Here is a 24,186-nt window from a genome sequence, read left to right as displayed (position 1 = left end):
AAAATTTGAAAGTTTCAACTGTAGGAAGGAAGCGTTCGACCCACACGTGAGTTTCCATTCATCGGCTGATCCAATGTCCGGCGGCACACCCACACCAACCTCCTACGTATCTCAAACAGAACTACATATATACTATAATCGAGACCGTACGTCTAGACCAGTTTATTACGCGCATTGTGTTTTAGTGGAATTAACTGTGTTTACGCACGTTGACATTCGTCACTCTCTGTAAAGGGTGTGTCTTAGAATCGCACTGTCGTAACGACATACGTTGAACGATAACATTATTTCACGCCGGTAAAATGATCATTTATTTGGTATACCGTAAACTTTTATTCCATTTGCACGTGTAACGATATTAACATCCAAGTAATACGATCGTAGGTGTATACGAACATGTTTAAACGATTTCCCTAGGAAGCAGCAAAGAGATTGTTGTTGTTGTCGAAAAAGTGTTCCAAGTAGTATATACCTAGAGTATGAAAACGGAAACGGAAACGTGTGATGAATAGTTAGGAGCAAAGACAATGAAAATAGACTAATTAGCGTGGGTAGTTGCGTGTCATGTAGGGTACGTAGGGGAATTTCAGACGTAGACACGCTAGTTATACACATAGGAACCCTTGTTACAGCGATAGAACAACAGAGTCGATAATTTTTCATTTCTGTCGTATCTATTCTTGCGTGTAATGTCTAAACGACGTATATTATTTCACATACCGAAAATATGAGAAAAAGAAGATGCCTTTCGAGTACTCGTTTTATTACGTATCACTTTGGAAAGAAAACGCAGGCTGTTAATTATTAAAGAGTAATTAGGAGAAAATACGATTAAACGTGGATATATCGGCTTTCGATAACATTCGTTTTCGACAAAGGGGTCCACGTAATGCTCCAATTCAATCTGAATTCCAGCGAAAGAAACAAACGCGCCTGACCTCTATACGAAAGAGTTACTCCGCGGAATTACGGTCGCAGGTAAACATAGAGTAGAACAAGCGGTATGAAATTTTTCGTGACGTAGAATGGAGAATCGTTGAATAAGCGCTGAACGATTTGTTCGACCCCTGAAACATTTCTGCTGCGATGCATGTGAAAGAAAAGAAGATTCAGAAAATTGTATCCCGGTAGAAACGTAAATATGTAAATAAAAAAAATTGTCGATTTGTTCTCGACTGCCGGCAATATGCCGGCAATACCCCCTAACGAGCGCTACGGTTCCGAAGAGGCGAGTGTTGAAATTGAACGGAGTGGGGATCTGAGTAACCGTGCTAATAGAAGTGAACTCAGTCGTTTTGCGGCGCGCAACCTGTTAGCGTCGTGCCATCGAATTTTACCTTAGATTTTTCCCTTTAAACACTTTTGCACAGTTTCTCCGTTGAGCCAAGTGATCAGCAGTGATTTAAGAATAAGTGTCGTTAAAGCTGCGAGCCCGCCTTCTTCGGAAATAATTTGAAAGTTGTGGTACGATATCGTCGGAAGAAAGGTTACCGATCGACACGTCAGTTCCGGGTTGACGAACCCTCTGAAAGAGGCGGACACGTCGATTCTGTAAAAATGCAGCGCGCCGTCCGAGCGTACGGTTAACACGCAATACACCTGGGTGGATCGCGCGAACAATACTCGTCGAGCTAACGAACTAACCAACAACGTCGAGAAAATCGTCGCGGTCGTCGTCGCGTTGCACTTGGTGTAATATAGAAAGGAAACGAACGGAGAAAAAAAGTATGCCGGTGTAATTGAAACGGCGCACTGTTCGAGCGCCGCCACGGAGTCGAGTTTCAATCTCGAATCGAAGGATTTTGAAGCTCGGAGTCAGGCAAGTTGTAGCGCGAGTGAGATAGTGTTCTGCGAAGCGATATACGAGCAAGCAAATACGAATGCATACGTTCGCGGTGAATCGTGCATTCGGACAAACTGTCTCGAACGAGGACGTGCCCGATCGATCGTCGATCGCATTCGACGTACAAGTGAGTGATATGTGCGTAGATAATCGACCTTAGAATTAGAAAGAGCCGCGCGGAGGAGGAGATTTGCTTTTGTTTGGTGCGCTGCTGGAAAGAGGGAAAAGCCGCTATATTGGAGAAGAAGCGAGAAAGCGGCGTGGCGCTCTTCTGTGTACCGCGGCAGAGGCGATCGTCGCAGCCTGAAAATGTAAGTTGTCTGCATGTGACGTGATTCGATCGGATACATATCGGACTGAACGTGTAACCGATAAGACACCCTTATTCTCGGAACGAATCTTTCTACAACTCGCCAATAAATACAAACCACATCGAAACAGCGACATAATCGATGCTCGTTCGAGATAAACGTTCGCTCGAGATCTAAACATGGTTGCCGAGCGTAGGTTACTCGAAAAGGATATATTTTCCAAGAGATGGACTTTTCTGCGAAACAAGTCCCTCCAGCGCAAAGCCTAATTGGTATTTCGCAAGAAAGTTGGGTTAATGTCGAGGAATACCGATAGGTGAAGGTCACACCACTGTCGATTCGACGCCAATATGTACCAACGACAACTCTCTCTCTCTCTCTCTCCCTCGCGATCTGTCTTCGCCATTTCCACGCCAACCTATACGTAATGCGGTTTTTCTTCTTCTACTGGCCTGCTGCCTGCTGACAGAGATATAATCACCCGTCCCGTAATCCATATCGAAGCCGTTATTTAGAATTGTTACCGACGATTCATCGTGTCGTCCGAAGAGAAAAAGAAAATTGAACACCATCCGGTTGAAGTGGTCTCTTCGAAGGTATACTTTTTGTCACGTTTGGGAGAAATAGTAAATGGCGGAGGAAAGGGGAGGAGAAATTGACGTATTCCGATGCAGCCGTTGCAGGGAGAGAGAATCGTTTGTGCGTCGCGTACAATGTTATTGTATTCCCAGCACGTACAGGCAATGGGAGTTGGTTATTACGCCTACTTCCGGTGGTCGGTTTGTGGCTCGGAGTTGTTCGAGCTTCAACTGAAATATTTCACCGGAGCGTTTACCCACGGGAGCGAATATTTCGGTGGTGTGAAACGCGTCGATTAGGAAAAGGCGCATCTCGATATTGAGAAAGCGTGTAGTATACAGCTGTAGTATGCAGCCGCATACCTAAGCGATATACCCAGCCGCCGCGGGCCTGCCTCAGGTCTACAGAAACATCCTTCGACTCGACCAACCTGCGTTCGTCTCCTCATTATTATGCTCTCGAGCGAATCGGCGTTTGGAAGTGTTGTAACTTTGGAAACACGTTGCATCTCTGGTAAATCCAGTTAAAGATAAGTACCTAAACGGGGGAAAGAGAAGACGTCGAGGCGAAAGCAGGCCGGTAGGCAAGGTGCACGTTCGCAAATCGAGTTGGTTTGTCACGGTGAACGTCGCGTTACAGTTAGCAGATCAGCCTCTCGCCTATACCGTTTCCTGCGGCAATAACCTTCCCCCTGGAATCGACAATTCGAGTCGATGACGGCGTGCAGGCGGGTTGGCAGGATACAGGTTCTTTAAAAGCAACCAAAGCCAATTAATTAAAGCCGGATGCGTTGATTGACCTCTGAATAAGTTTGTCAGGGTACGGAGCACCGCGGGGGCTTGGCCCTTACCATCGCGAGAATCGGGGAATATGTATACTGTTATATACTGTTATAACGCACCATGTGGTTAACTGTAAAACGACATAGCCAAGAGTAGAGTTGTCACTGGTACGTCGTATCGGGAAAGCACCGTCACCTGGCACGCGAGACCCCTTGCTGGGAACATTGCCGAGATGTGGCGCACGCGCTCTTCCCTCTGTTACGAATAGCGGCGCAGCCAATTTTACGGACGAGCATGCTTTTATAGAATAGCTATTCCGGACAGGTGGTTGGCAAATAACAGGTAGATCGAAAGTGCTCGTAAACGCTTTTCGTCGTTTCGCGATCGCTTCGTTAAGCTGCGCGCATTTCTCGCGTGCTGACTCGTTACGAAAGTAACAGTCGAACTAGCTATTAGGTTAGTCAACAACAACAACAATAATAATAAGAGGAATCTCGTTCCTCTCGGTTCTTTCGGTTAGCCAGTCACTCTCCGGAGTAACGGCATCTCGGGTCCTCCTTGCCTTTCCTCGTTCTTCGGGCTACTCTCGGCGTGTTCACCTTCACCGGCGACACCTCCGTCCTTATTCTGTTTCCCTAGCAGTACGCTTCAGGAGCGTAACGTGTCTTCTCAACGCCGAATATATTCATCCCTCCATACGAAATTCCTCTTCTCGCCTCAGATTCGCTGGAAACGCCTGTTACGCGATTTTCATCGGACGAAGAAATCGTAGAAACGAGGCGGCCCGCGCGAGTCGGCTTCACCGCTACGTCCCGTATTCAATTTTCTGGGTCACGGTGCGCGATCCTTCTCTCTCGGCCTTTCTATTTCGGTGCACTCGGCTTCTCTCGTTCACGCTTGCCATCTCGCCTTCCCCGTGTTCTACCAACCAGGTCAATCTTCGATCCTCGTCCCTCGTCCCTTAAGCCGTCATAAATGTTATCACCGTCATATCACCAAGTTGTTCGCTTTCACTCGCATCCGTATCCCACTTTCACCGATTCCCCACGGTAGGGAAATGGTCAATCTGTAGGAACGGACGTATTTCGCGATAGCGAATGTCGAGCAGCCGCCATCGACGTATGTATGCGGCCGGGATGCATCGCGGCAGGAAGTAGGAGAACGATGCAGATTCTAAAACGGCGTAGCGCGATACGAGCCGGCCGATGTTATGCGATCGTGGTTGCATCGAGTACCGGACACGAATCGTTACGTCGAACCTTTGGTCGTTCCAGCGGTGCTCAGAAAGATCGTTGCGGGCCGATAACCAAGTGGTTGGTTGGCCTGCAAGCGGAACGCCTATGAATAAGTCGTTTTCCTTGCGTAACGCATCCTCGGACACCATCCTCTTCCTACCTTTTTCCATTATCCAACGAATCGTTTCCATTATCCAAGATACGTACTCCTCGTAAAAGGAAAGAAACCGTATCGCTCCAATCCTTCCTTCGTTCTTCCTCCGGTTTTTTACAAATTTTACAAAGAGGAAGAGGAGACAGAGGCCCAGGACGGTACAGGACGAAGCCCCGGGCTTTCGGTCTGTCAGCACGCCGACCGGCACGATCCGTGGGAAAATTTTACACTCGATTCCTATCCGTTTCCTATCCGTCTCGTCTCGATTTACGTAGACTTTTCATCGAATACGTTGTCAATTAAGAAGCGGGGGTTAGGTAGGTTAGGCAACCATGGAAGAACGGCTTGAGGAGGAAGGAGGGAGGACTTCCGGTGGTCAGGGCCGTAGCTCGCCCTCAGCGCATATTCTCGATTCCCTTTCTCCAGCCTAGCCGGCACAAAGGACTGCTCCGAGAAGCAACGAGGGCACGACCTTCTTGCCGGCGGATCATCCTCGCTTCGGTTAAAGCCTTTTTAATTTCAATCACGACCGATGGGACTCCTCGCCGCGTAGCGTCACGCCGATTTCCTCGCCCTCAAATAGAATAGACATTTTCGAGCAAATCCTCTCGTCGTCGAAGAAGCGACGATCGCTGTGCCAGCATTGTATTCAAATGCCGTTGTCCCTGAAGACGGGCGAGGGGGACCCTTTCGTTTTTCACGTCGCGTCGCAGCGTCTTCGCCCGTATCGTCCGTACAGTGTACGTAGTAGGCTTGAAACTCTGCGTGCTCGTTTCGCTTCCAGCATCGAGGTCGTCCTCCTTTCTCAGCGGGAGCCCCGAGTCAACTTTTTCTCCTGGATGCGACTGTGCGCCCAGCCTGTTTCCTCCCTCTTAATAAAATCCGTCTCACGTCGCGTACGCGTTGACAGACGCGTTGCGGAGAAAGGAAAGAGGGAAACACAGGTAACAACACCGCTGTTGTCGCTTCGGAAATTTCGGCGCGCTCCTCTTTCGTGTAAAAAGAGGAGGAAACGATCGTTCCGGGAAAACGGGGCTAACGACCGAACGTCTGTATTCTCAGGCGAGTTACACTGGCCGTGTGTCGGGCTCGTTGCGTGGACGGCTGCCAACTTCTCTTCACGATTCCATCGGCCATCGGAAAGGGTCAACGTAGGTAGAAAGAATTCATCTCCCTGGAATATTACGCCGTTGTAGTTTCAGTTTCAGAGCGTATTAGCGAAAGTGAGGATACCGGCGTATTTATAGGTCGAACGTTAAAAACCGGAGTGACGGCGGTGGCCAGCGAGCGAACAGGGGGTCGTTGTACATACTTATGTACGCGACGGGGCCAATCTCTCTTAATCTTCTCTCGAAATAAACGCTCTCCGTGCCCGTACGTAACGATCGATCAAACAATCGGAGAAAGAGGAGGGACGAGGGAGGACGAGGGAGGACGAGGGAGGACGAGGGAGTCGCGACATATGCCGGGACCTCCTGCAGTCGGAGAACAGAGGAAACGCGTCGAGGATCGGCTTTGATCGCCATATGTTCGCCCCGCCGAGGTTTATACGGGATCGATTAACAAGTATGCCGATTCATTGCGGCTACTTGTTCCTCTTTCAACGTTCGGCCTTTATCGTTCTTTCGATAGAGAAGGAAATCGTACAGACGTGCGTTTGTGGCACGCTAACGTATACATAGATATCAAAGTTCTCCCAGGTTCCTCCTTTAAATGCCTGACCGCGATAGCGTAGTCGCGTCGCGTACCAGTTGGCAAGTTTGCCACACAGATCAAATAGGCGGAGTGTAAAAGGCTGGAGCCCGAGAGGAGAACGAAAGCGAAGAAGCTTTTCCTCCAAACGCGCACCGTTCGTATAGAGCAAACAACGTATAACGCGCTCTTTGTCCGTTATCTTCTCCTGGCTTCTTTCTCTGCGTGCGCACCGGTCTCAGATTCAGCCCGAGAGGGAGCAACTCCTGCGTAGTAATCGCGAAAAATTGAAAAAATTCTTTCGCAAAATTTGTGAAACGTTCGGACCCGAGTCTCCGCGAAAAGAGAAGGAGGAGGAAAAGGAAACGACTGGCGATGCGGAATGAACCGTGCAAGCTGGATCTTAACATTGACTTGGTAATCATTTTTAGCGAATTAATTGCTCCAATCGTATTTCATCCTCCGCCTCCTCCCTTTTTCGTCCGCGTACACGGAGAAAAAGGAAGTCGTTGACCCGATACGTCAGCCTTGCGTAACGAACGCTTTGTACACCTGACCCGTACGCTAATCGTCGCGTACGATTAGGCATACCTTGACAAAAGGAAAGTTTCATCTCTTCTGCCTCCTGGGAGATCCCCACCATCTCGTTTATTTATCGCTCTCCCCTCGAAACTGTACCTAGCATTTGATAATACGGGATATGATAAGCCAGGAGGATCGATCGGCAAAGGCGTTACAGTACGGTGATCGGGGATCGAGCGAGGGGAAGGGAAGAGGGGATCCCTGCCGTTCCCTCGGTCGAAACATGTCCGTACACGTTCGTGCACGACGCAAACTCTTTTGCGATCCTGCCATTGTTAACCGCAGATATTCTCTTGTTCGCCGGCCAGTCGAGTGACAGACACCGTGCGAAAAGGTTGTGGAGAAAAAAAGTTGGCGATTCGAGACGATGCCGATTAATATAGTGAACGGTCTTCTGGAGGCGATGATACGCCTCACGCCGTCTCCGAGAAAAAAAAGTCAGATAAGTTGGAGCAGAGCGGGTGGTAGAACGGGGAACGCGCACGCGCGGCGGAAGAGCACGCCTGGAGGAAGAAGAAAATACTGGAGAAACGGACAGGTGGTCCATCGTCCTACTCTTCTCTATGTAGTTCTCTAGACGAGTGCGCGCGTGTGTTCCGTAAACGGTGGACGAAAGACGGACGAAAGACGGACGAAAGACGGACGAAACCCGATCGAATGTAGGTGAATGAGTGCACGAGGGTAACGACAAAGGACGCGGGAACTTGGTGACGGGCCATGCGTTACGTAAGAAAAGGAACGGCACGTCGGACGAAAGAGAGAGGTAGATGAGGCGCGATCAGACGCGATGCGACCAACTGTTGGTAAGCCTCTCCTATACGGCCGCTGGATGACTCACGAACCGAGGAAAAGAAACTGCTTTTGCCCTGCTCGAACCGGCTCCCGCATTCCTCCTCGATTGTCCCAATTTGAAAGAGCGCATTCCTCCAAGCTTACCAACGTCGCGCGTCCATCCAGAACGCGATCCTCCTCTTCTATTCTTCGACGCTGCAAATTTACAGGAGTTACCGTTCTCTCGAAACAGCGCGGTCACTTATGGCCACATGTGGCCACCATGCGGCCACCATGCGGCCATCCCACGTCCAGTCTCTCGATTAACCGGCAAAAAAGCGATCGCGCGGACCTCCTTTGCGAACGCTCCCAGAGACGCTGTCAGTAAACGCTGCCGCTCGGTGACGAACGCTTTCTCTCCCTTTACCTACCAGCCAAGACAAACCTTGGAGAAATCTTGGAGAATACCGGTTGCAAGTTCGTTGTCCTCCGTCTCTTTTTCATCCTCGCTTACCATTTCTTTATTCTTCCCCCAGAATGCCATATTCCTAACGCCCGACAATGTCCCGGGACAAAAGAGAACGCGTCGTTTCAGGAAACGTTCTACTCGCGATTACAAACACTACGGAAATTACGTTTCGGAAGGTGGCGCGTTGCCTCGCGCGGACGGTCTAACTTTCTTTCGCTCGATGAATTCGCACGATTAAAAAAAGCTAATTACTCACACAGTTGGTTGCATAGAGAAGGTAGGCTGCAATCAACGAACGGAAACCGGCGCGGCCGCGACTCTAGAAAAAGCAGCATTTTATCGTGGTAACGATGCTCGATGTTATTACGCTCGATCCCAGAAAGGGGCCAAGTAATATTCTATCCAGCCTGCCTTTATACGGCAAAGCGTTTACGCTCGAGGGATTCGTGAAAAATGCGCGCGATCCCCTTCTACACCGTGCGCGCGTGCGTGCGTGCGTGCGTGCGTGCGTGCGTCGCGGAAAACTCGCTTAATAGAGAAGAAGAGCAATTGTTGCGAAGAGGGGAAAGAAAAAAGAGGCGATTGTTCCCCGTTCCCAGAGCGCGATTAATCCCAACTACATATAACGGGAGAGCGCTCCAATTTACACATCTCGTTAGACGATCTCGCGGTATCTTTGACCAACGTTGATTATCTCATGTCGCCTACAGCCGTGTAAAGACGTACGATGCCAACGTTATCGCTGTAACGATAACGTGTGATTTATCGGATCGAAGCAACAACCACGCGATATAATATCCCTCTTGCAGGAACAGATACCTAGAAACGAGTATCAGCGTCCGCTTTTTACCTCGATACGAAAACGTACGAACAAAGATGAAACGTAGAACGTTGACGAAGCAGAGTAGGAATTCTCGGTGCGCATCGGGTATGCACTTGGGAGCTCACCGACATACCTATGGCCAATGGACTCGCGGCGATGCAAGCGAAGAAGGATCGGTGCTTGCGGTTGCACGCACCTCGAACATTCCCACAGAGGCGTACAATAACAACAACAACGACGACGACGACGACGACGACGACGACGACAAGTCGTCGTACAGGTTCGGTAGCTGCGCGTTTGCTCGTCTTGACCATGTGATACGACCGGAGCATTGGCGAAAGTATCGAAATCAGGACAGAAAGCTCGGTTAGAAAATACAGCGCCTCGATAAACGTTGAGAGAAACGAGCAAGATGAACGTTAGCGTTCGGACACGGCTGGCTTCCGGTAGCGGCAGTTCGCTCACGGTTGAACGGATTTCAGACCCGTTTCACTTCTACCTGTCTCTCAATCCTGTTGTCGCTCACCAGGATGCCGGATGCAATGCAAAAGTGGTGCTAGGATAGTCAACCTTCTCGCGATTCTTCCGTTTTCCACTCATCCACCTGCCTCTTTTCTTACTCCTGCCTGTAGCGTGTACGCTTTTCGCATTTTCACTAGCATCGCAAAAAAGGCTGAATCTCTCCCTAAGAGAGTCAACGCACTCGAATGCGTGCGCAATAGGGAAAAAGACGAGCGGCGCCGAGGGAGCGGACGAACCGACCGAGCAGAGTTCTGAGAACTTTCGCACGGTGTGAATCGCATTGGAAAGATGCACGCGGGTTCGCGTAGGTGGGATTCTCGTAGAGTACAACGAGCGAGCGATTTGCTAATGCCGGTGGACGAGCACCAACTACGACAAAGTTGACGCACGGAATCTACGGAATGCAACGGCGGAACTCCGAACAGGAGACGATCGCTCGAATTCGCCGACGAATGCCTCCCTCGAGATTGAATTTCGGTAAAACGGTAGAGCCTTGGATTGATAATCCCAAGTTGGATCGATCGCGTCGCATACAAGGTACCGGTTCTCCCTTAACAATGGAAAATCGCGTTCCGTGTTGCGTACTCTTACGCAAACGTATTCGACCGAGTGTCGACCATTACCACCATACCCATCACGTTGCGATTCATCCGAATGTCGACAGAATGAAGAGATGATCGCTTTTTTTGTGGATTGGCCCTTCACAGATCCAATTCGAGCCTGGAGCTTCCTCACAGTCCGGACCCTGGCTCTCGAGTGCCAGAAACTCCGCTGAGAAGGGAGTATGGATCTCACGGTAGGTGTTGCGCGAGTTATAAAACTAAGGGTGAAAATGAAACGTGACGCTTTTATTCGATCTTCGACCGTAGGAAGCATCGACGTAGTGGCCCAGTCGGTGACGGTCGGGGAGAATCTGTTCGCGATGCTCCAAGACTTGAGACCATCGGCGGTCGCGGCCTCGTCCTTGTCCTCCTCTTCCTCCTCCTCCTCCTCCTCCTCCTCCTCTTCCTCCTCCTCCGCGTCTAGAGATCAGCGTAATTCCGTCGGCGTCGAGTACCTGAGACGCGTTCCGGATGGTCAGACGGTCGACGTGGACGAGGTCTGCGGTCCCACCGGTCCAAACTCTAGTCCCAAGTTGCGGCTCAAGTTGCACAGATTGTGGGGCGCCAAGGCTACGCAGCGGCCCATGGAAGAGAGCTGCGGCAGCCCCGTGGTGTCCGCGGACGTCGAAGAGAGGCACAGGAGGCGGGCGTTCGCCCATTACGATTGTCAATCCCTTACCGCGAATCTTGGCTACGCCGCCAAACTCAGAGGCATTCTGCTCGCCAGGAGAAGAAACACCGCGACAGGTGCCTCGGCCGCCAGCTCCTTCCGAGCGTCCACCCCGGACGAGACACCCGAAGAGGATTCTGGCGACGGAAAAGGTATGTAGGCGTAGGCCCCTAACCCCCTGGCTACCGGTTGGCTATATACCGGTTGGTGATAATCGGCTTAGGTAACGATCTGCTGGAATCGTGCCCCTTCTTTCGAAACGAAATCGGAGGCGAGGGAGAGCGAGAGGTGGGTCTGACGCGATGCTCTCAAGGTAACGGAGTTCACAGACCGTCTTTGTCGTACGGTGTCGCGGTTTTGGAACCAGCGCTCGGCGAGACCTCCTGGAAGCATACTTGTCCCCTACAAAGACGACCGCTGCCCATCGAGAGCGTCGACGAGGGCGCCCATTATTACAGACGATACTTTCTCGGTGCGTTCACGTTTCGCTTGTTTTTCGCTTCCGAATGTTCGGTGAAGATATGTTCAGAACTCGGTGTTTGCAGGTCGGGAGCATCAGAACTGGTTCGGTATGGACGAGCAGCTAGGCCCTGTCGCCATCAGCATTCGAAAGGAAGCGAATCAGTATAGAATAATCGTCCGTACCTCGGAGCTTTTAACGCTCCGCGGTTCGGTCCCGGAAGAAGCTCTCGGCGGTATCAGGCCGCAGGGCAGACTACCGACCAGGGAATTGTTGGAATTGGTCGCGCCGGAAGTGCAACTCGGTTCCCTTCGATTAGGCACATCCACCGCCGAGGAAACTCTCGCTAGATTGGACGAGCAGGGACTCTCGAGCAGGTACAAGGTCGGTGTCCTCTACTGTAGGTCCGGCCAGAGAACCGAGGAGGAGATGTACAACAACCAACATGCCGGACCAGCTTTTCTCGAGTTCCTCGACACTATCGGTGAGCAACTCTTTGCAACAAACTTGCTTTCGAACGAGCTACGAGTTCGTGGATAGTTCCTAACGCCAAAGTTCCTAACGCCGTTCCTGACAGGCCAAAGAATAAGACTGCGAGGATTCGAGGGGTACAAGGCTGGTCTCGACACGAGAACAGACTCGACGGGTACTCACGCGGTCGCCGCGACGCATCGAGGAGCGGAAGTGACCTTTCACGTGTCCACGATGCTCCCCTTTACGCCGAATAACAGGCAGCAGCTGCTCAGGAAAAGACACATCGGAAACGACATAGTCACCATAGTTTTTCAGGTAGGTCAACGATATACCGCACTCTCTGTGCATATTCGTACGGCACCCCCGCCTCCACCTCTACTCTCTGTTATTACAAACTGACGACAAACCCGCTAGGTAAATTGCTCCTTGTATTTTACGCGACAGGAACCCGGTGCGTTGCCGTTTAGCCCGCGAAGGATACGCTCGCAGTTTCAACACGTGTTCATCGTTGTCAGGACCATCGACCCGTGTTCCGATAACACTCAATACAGCGTGGCCGTGTCGAGAAGCAAAGAGGTGCCGATTTTCGGCCCGCCCGTCCCCCCTGGTGCCACCTTTGCCAGGGGAAAAGCGTTCGCCGATTTCATCTTGGCGAAAGTGATCAACGCGGAGAACGCGGCGCACAGGTAACGCTACCCTCACCCTCACCTTCACCCTCTCACATCAAATTCGCACATCGCACTTTTCTCTTCTTTAGGTCTGAGAAATTCGCCACAATGGCGACCCGAACGAGACAAGAGTACTTGAAGGATCTTACCACCAACTATTCCTCTACCACCGTTGTCGACACCGGTCAAAAATTTTGTAAGTTCCATTTTTCCCTTTCCCTCTTCCCGAATCAACAATTCACGTGTGTCTCTATTCGAACAGCTATGCTGTCGTTCAGCAGCAAGAAGAAAACAGCGGTGCGACCGAGATTGTCCTGTGACGCTTCGCAGCGCGGTGCGATATGCTGGCAGGTGATACTGGAAGACAGCAATCAGAACACCGACTGTTATCTAGGAATGAGCATAGACACTGTAGTCCTGATCGAGGAACATTCCAGGCAGATAGTGTTCGTTACGCCGTGTGTCAGCGTACTCGGATGGCACGCTCAAACCAACAGGTGCGCTTTTTATCGCTTTTTATCGCTTTTTATCGCCTTTTATCGCCTTTTATCGCCTTTTATCGCTTTTTATCGCCTTTTACGCGGGATTCCGCCTGATTCGTCCGATGTTACAGCTTGAGACTCTACTACCATCAGGGAGAATGTATTACGATTCACGTGCGCGGTACCCCGGGAGCGCCAGCCACGGAACTTTCCTTGAAGAGGAACAGCCTGGGACAATTGGGTTTTCACGTTCAACCGGACGGTGTGGTAACGCAGGTCGAGAGCATGGGGCTCTCCTGGCAAGCGGGATTAAGACAAGGGTCCAGGCTCGTTGAGATTTGCAAAGTAGCCGTGTCCACGTTGAGTCACGATCAAATGGTCGACTTACTAAAAACCAGCGCTCAAGTCACCGTCACCGTGATTCCACCCAACAACGACGCCAATCCCAGGAGGTAAGAGGTAGCTTGTGACATACCACCGTCTCTCTTTCTTCCCCCCTTTTCCTTCATCTCCCTATTCATCTATTCATCTATTCATCTTCTGTTCGCTTTCACACGAAATAGAGGCTGCACGCTGCAAAACTGCCAGTATTTGTCGAGCAATTACGAGGGGGATTACGAGAACGTAACCAGTCCCGATAACAACACGCCGTCTCAGCAGACAGCCATGTCACACCAGAGGCGTTACGAGCGATCCTTCAGTCCACCGAGATCGAGCAACAGTTCCGGCTACGGGACAGGTTCCAGTTCGAGATCGTTCAACGATCCTCGCTTCCCTATGGAAGGCACTATGACCAGCAGCAGCAGTGGACACAGCAGCAACGACGATCGCTGGTGAGAAGATAACGCATACCTGCGAAATTTCCCCCTCGATTACTTCCCCCTCAACTCTGTTTTTCCTTTTTATTTTTCTCTTTGCCAGGTACGAGCTTCTGGAGCCGCAAGATCAGGATAACACCGGGCACCGTACCGGAGGCAGCACTTCTCCGCCGCCCCTTCCAGCCAGACAATCCTACCAGATGCTCGCTTCCAAGTCTTCTTCCCAGAAGAAGGACAAAGAGTCGCGTTACGCGAGTAGCAAACAATTTTCGGAGAACTCGAAGCATCACGGTCACGATCATTACGCGAAGGAGAGTAATTACGTGTCGCCAAAGTCGATGCAAGACAACGCGAGACACGAGAATTACCAAAGGCAACTTGACAACGCTCATCGAAGCCAGGATCACGTTTCCTCCAGTTACGTGAAACTTCAGAAAGAAAAGTACGAGATCAAGCAGGAGAACTTGTACGCGTCTCAGAGAGAGCTTCACAAGAACGAAGTGCATTACGTGAATCACCAAAAGTTGAGCACGTCAAATTCGTTGCCCTTAGCGCAGAACGCGTCTTACAGTCTTCCAAAGTCCAGCAGCAACAACAATCTCGGCAGATGCAACGAGTACGAGCCGCACGATGAGAAGATGCCGGATCGAACGTCCAACAAGTACGAACAGGATGCGAGGGGGCACGAGAAGAGGACGACTACGACAACGACCACGACCACCACGAGCACCACGATCAATTACGAATACCCGGAGGAGGTGTACGAGAGGCGGAACAGTAAATACGAAATGGACATCGGCAAGTATGAACATGGCGATAACGTGGAACAGAATCGGGAATCGATCAGATACGAGCTACCGCCGCACGAATTTAAAGTCGGCGAAAAGGTAACCTGCTTGAAAACCAGCATAACCGAGAGGCCTGTCCCTCACAAGATAAACATCGAGTATCGTCAGACGAAAGATTTCACCACGAGCCTTCCGCCGGAAGTGAGAATCGCTGACGTAAATTGTCCGGAAGTGGCGGCTACTCTTCCGAGCGAGGACGAACTGTCGAACGGGTCTGGAAGCGTATCGCCACGACTGAGAAGAGCGAACAAACACCGTGGCGGAAATCTAACCCCTTCCAGTGGCAGTTCGAGGAACCAGAGTCCCCGACCGAAAGCCGCAGTTCGAAATTCTCACAGGAATTCGGCGAATTTAACCTCGAGCACGCTGCAGGAGGATCTGATGAAGCTGATCAATCCCGATTACATCGCCGACGACGATCAAATAACGAACAACAACCTGACCGGGAACTCGTTGATCGCTAATCAAAATCCGAGCAAGATCAACAACAATATGCTCGAGATTCAGAATAGGTGTAGATCAAGGGAGAACCTCTGCGGTAACGGTGGGAACGCGTTGACCGTTCTACCAGGGAACGGACAAGAGAACGGGAACAACGGGTCCGAGGTGATCCTCACCATGGCTAGGCCGGCCACGGTCATATCGAACGCGAGCACCGCGTCGAGTCCAGCGCCGAGCGAAAATAAATTATCCAAGGAAGAGAGGTAAGCACAGCTCCTTCGTTCGAACAATGCATACCATCTTCGACTTCCGTTTTCCTATATACAATACACTCTATCTCTCTCTCTGGTGCGTGTGTGCGTGTCTGTGCAATCTCTGAGTTTAGATTGTCGCTGCGCGTTACCAAACCTCCCCATTCGATTTCCAAAGCGTCGACCAACTTGCCGTCCATCAAAGACGCGAAAAATCATAACGATACGGACGTGGATAGTTGGCAAAATCACCACGTGGATTCTAGATCGAAGCAGCACGTTCAAGAGTGGTCCAACGACAGACTTATCGATGGATGCAATACCATCGCGTAAGTTCACCGACGCGACATTCGCTTCTCGTATTCTATTATAATGTGCGCTCTTTCGACGCGGCGGTCGCTTAGCCTCGCCTTAACATTCTAACATCCGACCAGGTCCTCTCCTCCCTCGGTACACGCCGGCCGCGCGACTGCCCCGTTCTCGCACCTTCTCTATCAAAACCGGTAACGGTTTCTTTGTTGCAGAAATTCCGTGTCGGACTTGCAGTCCCATTTGTCCACGCTCGAACTGAGAGTAGCCAGGGAGACACGGCGAAGGCTTTCCCTGGAAGACGAGGTGCGCCGTTTAAGGGACGAGAACCGTCGTCTACAGGATGAAAGTCACGCAGCTGCCCAACAACTTCGACGTTTCACCGAATGGTTCTTTCAGGCGATAGATCACCAGTAATCACCACCGTCCTATTCTATTCTTCCTCTTTGTTTGTTCTTGTTTTCTTCGGTCGTGCCAGACTTCCGATCCGTCGTCTTCTTCTTATAAGAACAGTATTATATAGTTTCCTCTCTCTTCGAACATCGAAATTGCGTAGAGATAATAAGACGCGCGAATTCTTTCGTTGATTCGACGCCTACGTACTGGTCGCGATATCACGAGAACACCGCTATTTCGCTACTTTTTGTATCATAAAGTCTGCATTAGGTAGCTGTAAGGGTACAGTGTTAAGTTACCATCGTGTCGCGCTCCATCGAGCTCCGTTAAAAAGTGCAGTAGACTCTTTGACGATGCGCGTTCCTCACGATTACGTCTTACTTCGAAACGACCAAATATTACTAGTTGTTTAAGAATCACTCAGATTCGTTCGTAATTTATTACGTGTACTTTTTGTTTTTGTATAATCGTTAGGAGCATTACCAATTAAACGAAGCAGAAGGAGAACGGTATTCGTTTTCGTACGCGTTTGCAACAATCGACACATTCCCCGCGCACCATTCTTGTTCGTTCCTTGAAAACTACAAAGGCATCCTCTGTTGAACAATAATTTGTAAATTTAAACGAGAAAAAAGAACGATAATAAAAAGAAATGCACACCTGAACGAAGGAGAAGGAGAGAAGATTTATTTTTAACACAATCGACAAGAAGAGGGGATGCTTTACGAGGTAATAGGTACCATAAGACGTAGAATAAAATAGTTTATTGTAATTCACAGGAAAAAAAAAAAAACAAGACATTTTCATGATGCCTGAAAAGTCACTGTTCTGTATCGGTTAACAATAGCTGTGATTATACACGCTTTTCTGTTCGGAACCAACGCATGACCAATCATGCGCGATGTCGGAACGTCGAGGTGAACAATACAGAGTATTCGACGATGTAATCTACGATTAAAATTTTTTTACGATAATCCGCTCCTCAAAAACGGCATGTAACAGATTCTAGTTTTCTCTTATACGTATATATCGAAATACTCGTGTCTGTCTCTGAACGGAAAAAACCTGTGATCGGTCTCACACAATAGCGCACACCGTCTGTGGAAAGGTACAACGATCGTCGCACGACCAAACGATGAACCGCGTCTATCCGTCTCGGTGTTCCGTGCCCGACGACCACCTCCCCGTAAATCGTTCGTCCGGCTTTCCTCGCAAACTTCTTTCAATCGGGGGCATACGCGTACCTACCAACGCAAACGTGATATCGAGATGTCGCTTCGACCTTCCAATTCTGACCAAAGTCAGACTCGTTCCCTTTTTAAGTACATCAGAAACTATCTATAGCGAACGTAACTAGCTTAACGTGTTCTTCGTAAAACTGCACCCCGATCGAATGTTGTCGTTCCGTACAAATTTCTCTCTGCAACGCGTACGGTAAATATCATCCAAGGTTCCTTCGAACCCTTTACACGGTTTCTTTGATTTCGTTTCATCGAGCAAAACCCGCCATCCTTCGACTCCACTTTTATCCGTGGAATTGCTAAAGTAATTTTTCCTCTTCTGTACGTCGACAAGCTTGGGTGATTGCTAAACGCGTAATCGAGGAAAGGAAAGCGACGACAGGATACGGACGAAAAGTAGAGTCACGAGGCGTTCTCGACGTTATATGGCACGAAAGGTGAAGGTGTATCGCTTTGCGGAGGAGAATCCTCCTCCTGCTGCTGCTGCTGCTACTGCTGCTGCTGCTGCTGCTGCTGCTGCTGCTCCTGCTGCTCCTGCTGCTGCTACTTGCTGCTGTTCGTATCGAATAAAAGCAGAGAGATATTTCGATCGTAAAGCTGATCGTACGGCGAAAAATTCGTAAGAAGATGCGTCGAGATAACTAGAGGAGAAAAGGAGATGGACTTTTGAGTTTTGTTCGCGATTTGTTACGAGAGAAGAGGCACGGAAGGCTTCAAACGTGTGTACAAGTGTTTCGTTCGACTGGTCTCTCCAAAAGGGCAATCGAAAATCAATCAGATTCGGAATTGCCAGAAAACAATGAGAACGGGCAAACGAGCCGTGATAACGTTACGTTTCGCGCTAGGTACGCGCTGCGAACCCTTTCAAATTCGAACACTCTTCGATCGTCATCCTGGCCATCCTTTCTTAATTCTCGCCACTCAAGTATCATTTCCCATTAATTCACTTCGAGCACGTGATATAACCGCTACCATCCCATCACACTGAAACGGATATTGGCAAACTTTGTTGATCCCTATACTCTCATAGAGGGACAGACAGACAGACAGACAGACAGACGGAGAAGGAGATACAGAGAGAGAGAGTGCTGCACACCCTGCGTCATAGCGAATACAAAAATACTGTTCTGTTGCACCATTATTTCTCCCACTACTCCTATTGTTTTATGCATAATAATCCCTGTAACCTTTTGAAACGCTCCTTTGTCGCTGTTAAGAGAACAAGGAAAGAAAATACCGAATACGGCATGGTGTAAAAGAAATTGCGATAAGAGCCTAATTCTGATCATTTTTTCCTCGCCCTTTGTCTTTCTTTTGGCCCTTTTATCTCCAATGGAAAATATTCCACAAGCATAGTACTCGAAGAATTGTTATTTGTAACCTAACACTTATAACGCGCATGTTACCCTCCTTTGCGATTTGTCTCGTAACTTTCGAGAGAATGTTACACAAAAAAGGAGAGAGGGGAGAGGAGAGAAAAAAGGAAGAGAGAGAAAAAGAAATAGGACGACGACGACGAACGAGCCAATCGACACTGATCGCTGATATTTTCCCGAGGAAGTTACAGAAGACCAATTACGATATGCGAACAATACGGACTCGACGCGTTATTTCTCTATCTACATATTCCACATTCTTCTTTTCTTCACTTTTTCTCCACTCTTTTCTCTCGTATCTACTCGTTTCTCTAGCTGTTCCAGTAATTACAATTCGGCATTGCGCTCCAAGGATTTCGCCTCGTGACAGAAACAAATCCTCCATCGGCGTCGAGCCACTTGTTATATACTACGATTATTAATTGTATAATCACACACACATATATACATATATACATTACCTACATGTATGTATGTATGTATGTATTTATATGTATGTATAGTATATATTCAGCATCACAGTAAGATAGCGCCCTTCATTATATAAGTGATCGTCAATCAGCTCGGATCATTTATATTCATTCCTGTCAACAACATACTCTACAACAAACCGTCTAAACATTGTCGAATAATTTCTCCTTCTTTAGCATCGACATCGATGCAATTTGTTACGTACTCGATCACCTATCGTATTCGTAAGAGTACACACACACCTGCACACAGGGACAGACATTGGAGAAATGAAACCGTACAAAGGTACTGTGCTCTATAAAAACGATCGATCAATAACCACACGTAGTAACTGCGTGCCATCGGACTCAGGAGAAACATAGCGATACGATATACATACATATAATCGATTGTCAGAAAGGAAGGTGTGAAAGTTGCAAAAGAAAAAAAAAAAAAAAAAAAAAAACAAAAGGGGGAAAAAACAATTGGCGACAGACCCCCTTCTTCGCGGCCTCACCCTCAGGCGGAAGAAAAAAATGATTTGTACATTATTACACGATGTCGTGCAAAAACACCCAAGAACTTCGTACGTAGCGGGTACGTATCGTTTTCCACTAATTATTTCGCGATCGAACTTGACGAGTCTTCGTATCCCGTTCCACATACTACTTCACACGCAACACTCGCGCACACAAGCACGCACGCACGCACGCACCCACCCACACACACACACACACACAGAGCAGAAACACATACGCGCGCAATACAGACGAAATACCGTCCAATACTGTGTACATACTACGTTTCGGTGGACTGTCCACGCTCGATCTGCTCTACCTATCAAGTGGCAAAGGAATCAATTCTAGAAATAGATACTTATAATTAATTTGAAAATAAATAGTTATAAAAATAAGCGAGCATTTTATGCTTAAAATACCTTAGGTAAAACTTAATTAGTTTGCACCACGTACGGAGTGGAATGTGTGGTCTCCCTTGCTAGATCGTAAAAGCGTACGTCTAACAAAAGATTCGACTACCGCGTAAAAAACATTAACGACGCAACTTGTTCATTGCGATTCGTAGTGCGACAGCTGAAAGGAAATTAAAAAAAAAAAAAAAAATAAAGGGAAAAAAAAAAAGAAAAAAAAAAAAAAAACTATGAAAGGGAAAGAAAGAAGGAAAACACGCGTGAGTCAATAAATAAGAGTGCAACAAGAGATTAGAAATATGATAAAAGACGAGACCGATATTGATCGATACGTCGATAATAGTCGTTACTCGTAGAATAAATAACTGTGCTTGAAAATCTGGTCTCCCCGCGAAAATACATTAGGTACACGTTGTCCGATTCGTCTTCCTACGAGTATGTTTCTTACGTTACCCCAACTCGCCCACCCCACCCCACCCCATCCCACCCACGATATATAATTCACAGCTGCTGCACACTGTGGAAGAGATGAGACATTTTTACACGCAAATATATTTTCATCGCGAAAATACGAAACGCAAGCACTCACGATTTCCAGATTATTTAACTGAAAACTGAGAAAATCTTTTTTTTGTACTCTTCTACAAACTTTTTTCGAGTCTACTCTTTACTCACTTATCTAATAACAACGACGACGACACGTCCCGATAATTGCGCAAACGTATCTTAGGAGTGATTCGCGCTATGGTCGAGCGTGTCGGAATCGTTCCGCGAAACGAATGCACACGAGGTTCAAAACGAAACGGCACAAATTCATATCCACTGCGGTTCGTTTCCCGAGGGTGGGTGGGAGAGAGGGGGAGGAGGGAGGGAAGGAACAAACCGTGAGCGAAGATCGTGAGATTCCAACAACGCGACACGTACAAGCGTACGTATACGCTTTCTCGTACGTAGTACGCACTCGCGCGTTCGCCACGGATCATTTCCGCAGGGAAACGAATCCAGTGACACTACTACCCTTAATTTCAATACTTGACGATACCGAAACGCCGGTCGAATATCTTATACTATTCGCGTCGCGTCCTCTTAGGACGCTGACTGACTCCGACCTCGTCGGTGCCACGCGATTTTTTACCGATTTGTACCTGACTCTGTGCGGTTAGCTGCAACGAAATCGCGTGCGTGTTTAACTTTTCAGCCAACAACAAGTCCTTCAGACCCTTCATCTTCTGACTGTACAACGTTATCCTTGGCCTCTCGTGCTCGGAATCAGTCTCAACCTCGGGATCGAGGTTCTCCTGAGAAGTGGAAGGTGCCGGAGGCAAGGCATCGTCCGGCGGAGCTACGAACGGTTCTCCGCCACCTTGCAACAGGTAATCTCTGTTAAGTATTTTCTCGCTGCATGCCGCTGTCAACGCTTGAATACTGGGATGCATCGGTGCTGGGTTAGACGGTACTTTAGACTCTAAGCTTTTGATCAAATCGCGCGCCGCGTTCCCTCTCTCCTTAGTCTTGCAGTAATTGTTGTTGTTGTTGTTGTTCAACGCTTCTTCCGGGCTCGTTTCCCTCTTCTGTGATTTATCCTCCTCCTGTTTCGCCTCAGCGTCGTAACAATCGATAATTACCTGAGCGCGAATACTGGCATCGAACTTTGAAATAGTGTTGACCAATGGTCGAGCCCATCCTATATGCAGAACAGGTGTGTTCGCTCCTTCCTCCCACTGACAGATACCGTCGTAGAACCTCAACAAGTACGCGAAACACCGTGGCTGTCGTAACAGACGTTCGTCAGCTCGTACCGTATGCGGTATCAACTCGTTTGCTATTTCCAACAATTCTTTGTATATCTCTCCGTCGTCCCTCGAATAGTCGTACCTGTTGCGCACGTTACAATTTGCAATAAGATTGTCTAAGTTTAAGAAAACTTGCTACTTGATCGATTCGTGGTCACACTCACTTTCTTAAAACGTCTGCTGCGTCCGCCCACGACGCCAACGCGTTAGCGTGCAGTCCGTGTCTGTACAAGTAGCCGCCTTGATAAGTATACGGATACACGTGAGCATTCCCGTAATACTTCCTCGCCGATCGTATAGCTTCCTAAAAACTTTCGATAGTTATGCAATGCAAATCGGACGAGAAATTCAACACGAACGAGTTTAAACCTGACGATACCTGGAAAAGATCTATGGCGGGAGGTCTGCCCGGAGTGGGCGCCGCTTCCTCGAGATCACCGAGATTGCCGAGGGCCATGGGATATTTAGCGAGATGACCCAAATCGTACAGCAACCACAACAGCTCCTGTTGAAGTAACGCCACTTCTGCAGCATCAGCAGTGGCGCTTAAACTAGGATTTATAGCAGATACTATAGTTGCAACTTCCATAGCTCTGGAGCATACAACCGCTTGCCCGTTCACGTATAACCACGATCGAGAAGCTACACCAGGTTCCACTGGTTGGCCACGCTTATCCTCGTTTCCTTTTCCTAACAATATACAAAGGACAATTGGGTTTTTGGTACGGACAATCAGTAGTTGAAAAGCTTACGGCGCAACGAAGCAATCAGCTCTTACCGTGCCATGTAACTTCTGCAGTCTCAATTCCATTTTCCCCATAAACCACCCAGGCATGGTCTTCGGACATGGCAAGATGCACATCTTTAAATCCTAGTACTTGACAGCCAGCAACCACGGCAAACGCCACGCCGAAACAATCCAATTTATTTGCTGTGAGGTAGCTATAAAGACTTTGTAAGTGTGCGCGATCCTTGTAGTAGCTTCTGGTAAGAGAGTTCCATATCACATCGGAGACCTTTTTTACGAGCTCTCGTGTGGCGTATTTGGTGTCGTAAACGGTAAGATCGATCGCACCCTTGATCACAGCATGAAACTTTGTGTAAAGTGCTTCAGCGATGTGAAACTCTACGGCCGGCAATTTCGGCTCGTCGTAAACAGTGCTCTCCTGCGACGCAAATGTTCGATTGCAGGTTAGGGAGTTCTCGACTGCGCCGACGAGGATCGAGAGCAAAGCCAAGTCCGGTTCCAAGTTGTTTACCAGTTGGTTTTGAAAGATCCTTACGATCGAAGAAATACTCTGGATGGGAAATAGAGCCTTATCCTCGTCTCGAAAACCCGCCATGTCGCGACTGGCAAGTTGCACACACGAGATCGAGATCTTTACTCAAACCACGAGTGTCATCCTGTTTCGAGTTTATCTTGACAGAAACCCCCGACGAAATCGCGCGGTTCGCTCGGCTTCCTCTTCCTCGACTAACGACGCACGCTAGTCAGTGTCGATTTTCTCGTTCTGAATGCGAAATCTTCACATTTCCGCATCAGAAAATGCACCACACCATATATCACCCAGCGGCGCGCCGCCACTAGGACCGTTTCCAACGAACTCTCGTCCTGTCGTTTGACAAAGCAAGAAGGCGAGTTTCTGTGTGAGCGACGCAACTCTAACGTAAACTATACACGATCGAAGACACGCGCGCGTTGCGTTCTAGAATTTTCCAGAGTATCCCTGCGGTATGCGGTGTTCGTACATTAGACGAACGGAACATTTCATTTACTATTTATCCTTCGACGTTTGTAAGGTGAAAATACGATGATTTTTATAACAGTCTGAAAATTCATCGTACGTACGTTCGAAATATGAAACGAACGATTTCAAAGATTCCATTCAACGTGATTTACGCATTTATTAACGCTCGAACGATTTATTCGGTCGATAGGCAGACGTATGTAGATGCGTATCGGTAAAAAAAGGTGTTCACACGATTGATATAGAAATTCTAATGACGATCGATGTGTTATATAAATTAACACAACAGTTGACGGAACGTCGCAAGATGGCGCAACAGGCACGATCGAGTATCGCATTTGGTTAGTCGTTTTCAATCTCGTATATCGCCTTTTTATACGTTCAGAACATTCAGTTTTCCGTGAGATTTGTAAAAGTTGAAAGAAAATTGTACCAAACGCGTTTACCTACATTCTACGTTCAGTGATC

The 24,186-nt window shown here is 48.6% G+C and overlaps 2 protein-coding genes across 2 annotated transcripts; one reads left to right on the top strand and one right to left on the bottom strand.

The window, feature by feature from the left end:
• Window positions 1-10,670: 10,670 nt before the first annotated feature.
• Window positions 10,671-16,276, top strand: LOC108579168 (signal-induced proliferation-associated 1-like protein 2). The gene is made up of 12 exons (XM_017942623.1): window positions 10,671-11,187; window positions 11,259-11,507; window positions 11,581-11,979; window positions 12,073-12,284; window positions 12,414-12,655; window positions 12,727-12,833; window positions 12,900-13,134; window positions 13,251-13,571; window positions 13,683-13,952; window positions 14,041-15,489; window positions 15,612-15,806; window positions 16,002-16,276. The coding sequence occupies exons 1-12, from the start codon at window positions 10,686-10,688 to the stop codon at window positions 16,201-16,203; spliced, it is 4,383 nt and encodes a 1,460-aa protein (XP_017798112.1). The 5' UTR covers window positions 10,671-10,685; the 3' UTR covers window positions 16,204-16,276.
• Window positions 16,277-21,244: 4,968 nt separating this feature from the next.
• On the bottom strand, window positions 21,245-23,313 carry LOC108579230 (menin). Its single transcript, XM_017942713.1, has 4 exons — window positions 22,749-23,313; window positions 22,350-22,660; window positions 22,135-22,274; window positions 21,245-22,052 (listed from the first exon to the last, which is right to left on the bottom strand). The coding sequence occupies exons 1-4, from the start codon at window positions 23,311-23,313 to the stop codon at window positions 21,245-21,247; spliced, it is 1,824 nt and encodes a 607-aa protein (XP_017798202.1).
• Between the last annotated feature and the right edge of the window lie 873 nt (window positions 23,314-24,186).

This window comes from Habropoda laboriosa, unplaced genomic scaffold, assembly GCF_001263275.1.
Source record: "Habropoda laboriosa isolate 0110345459 unplaced genomic scaffold, ASM126327v1 scaffold64, whole genome shotgun sequence".
NCBI lineage: Eukaryota > Metazoa > Arthropoda > Insecta > Hymenoptera > Apidae > Habropoda > Habropoda laboriosa.
Note: the sequence above shows the minus strand (reverse complement) of the source record. Positions and strands in the feature narration are given on the sequence as shown.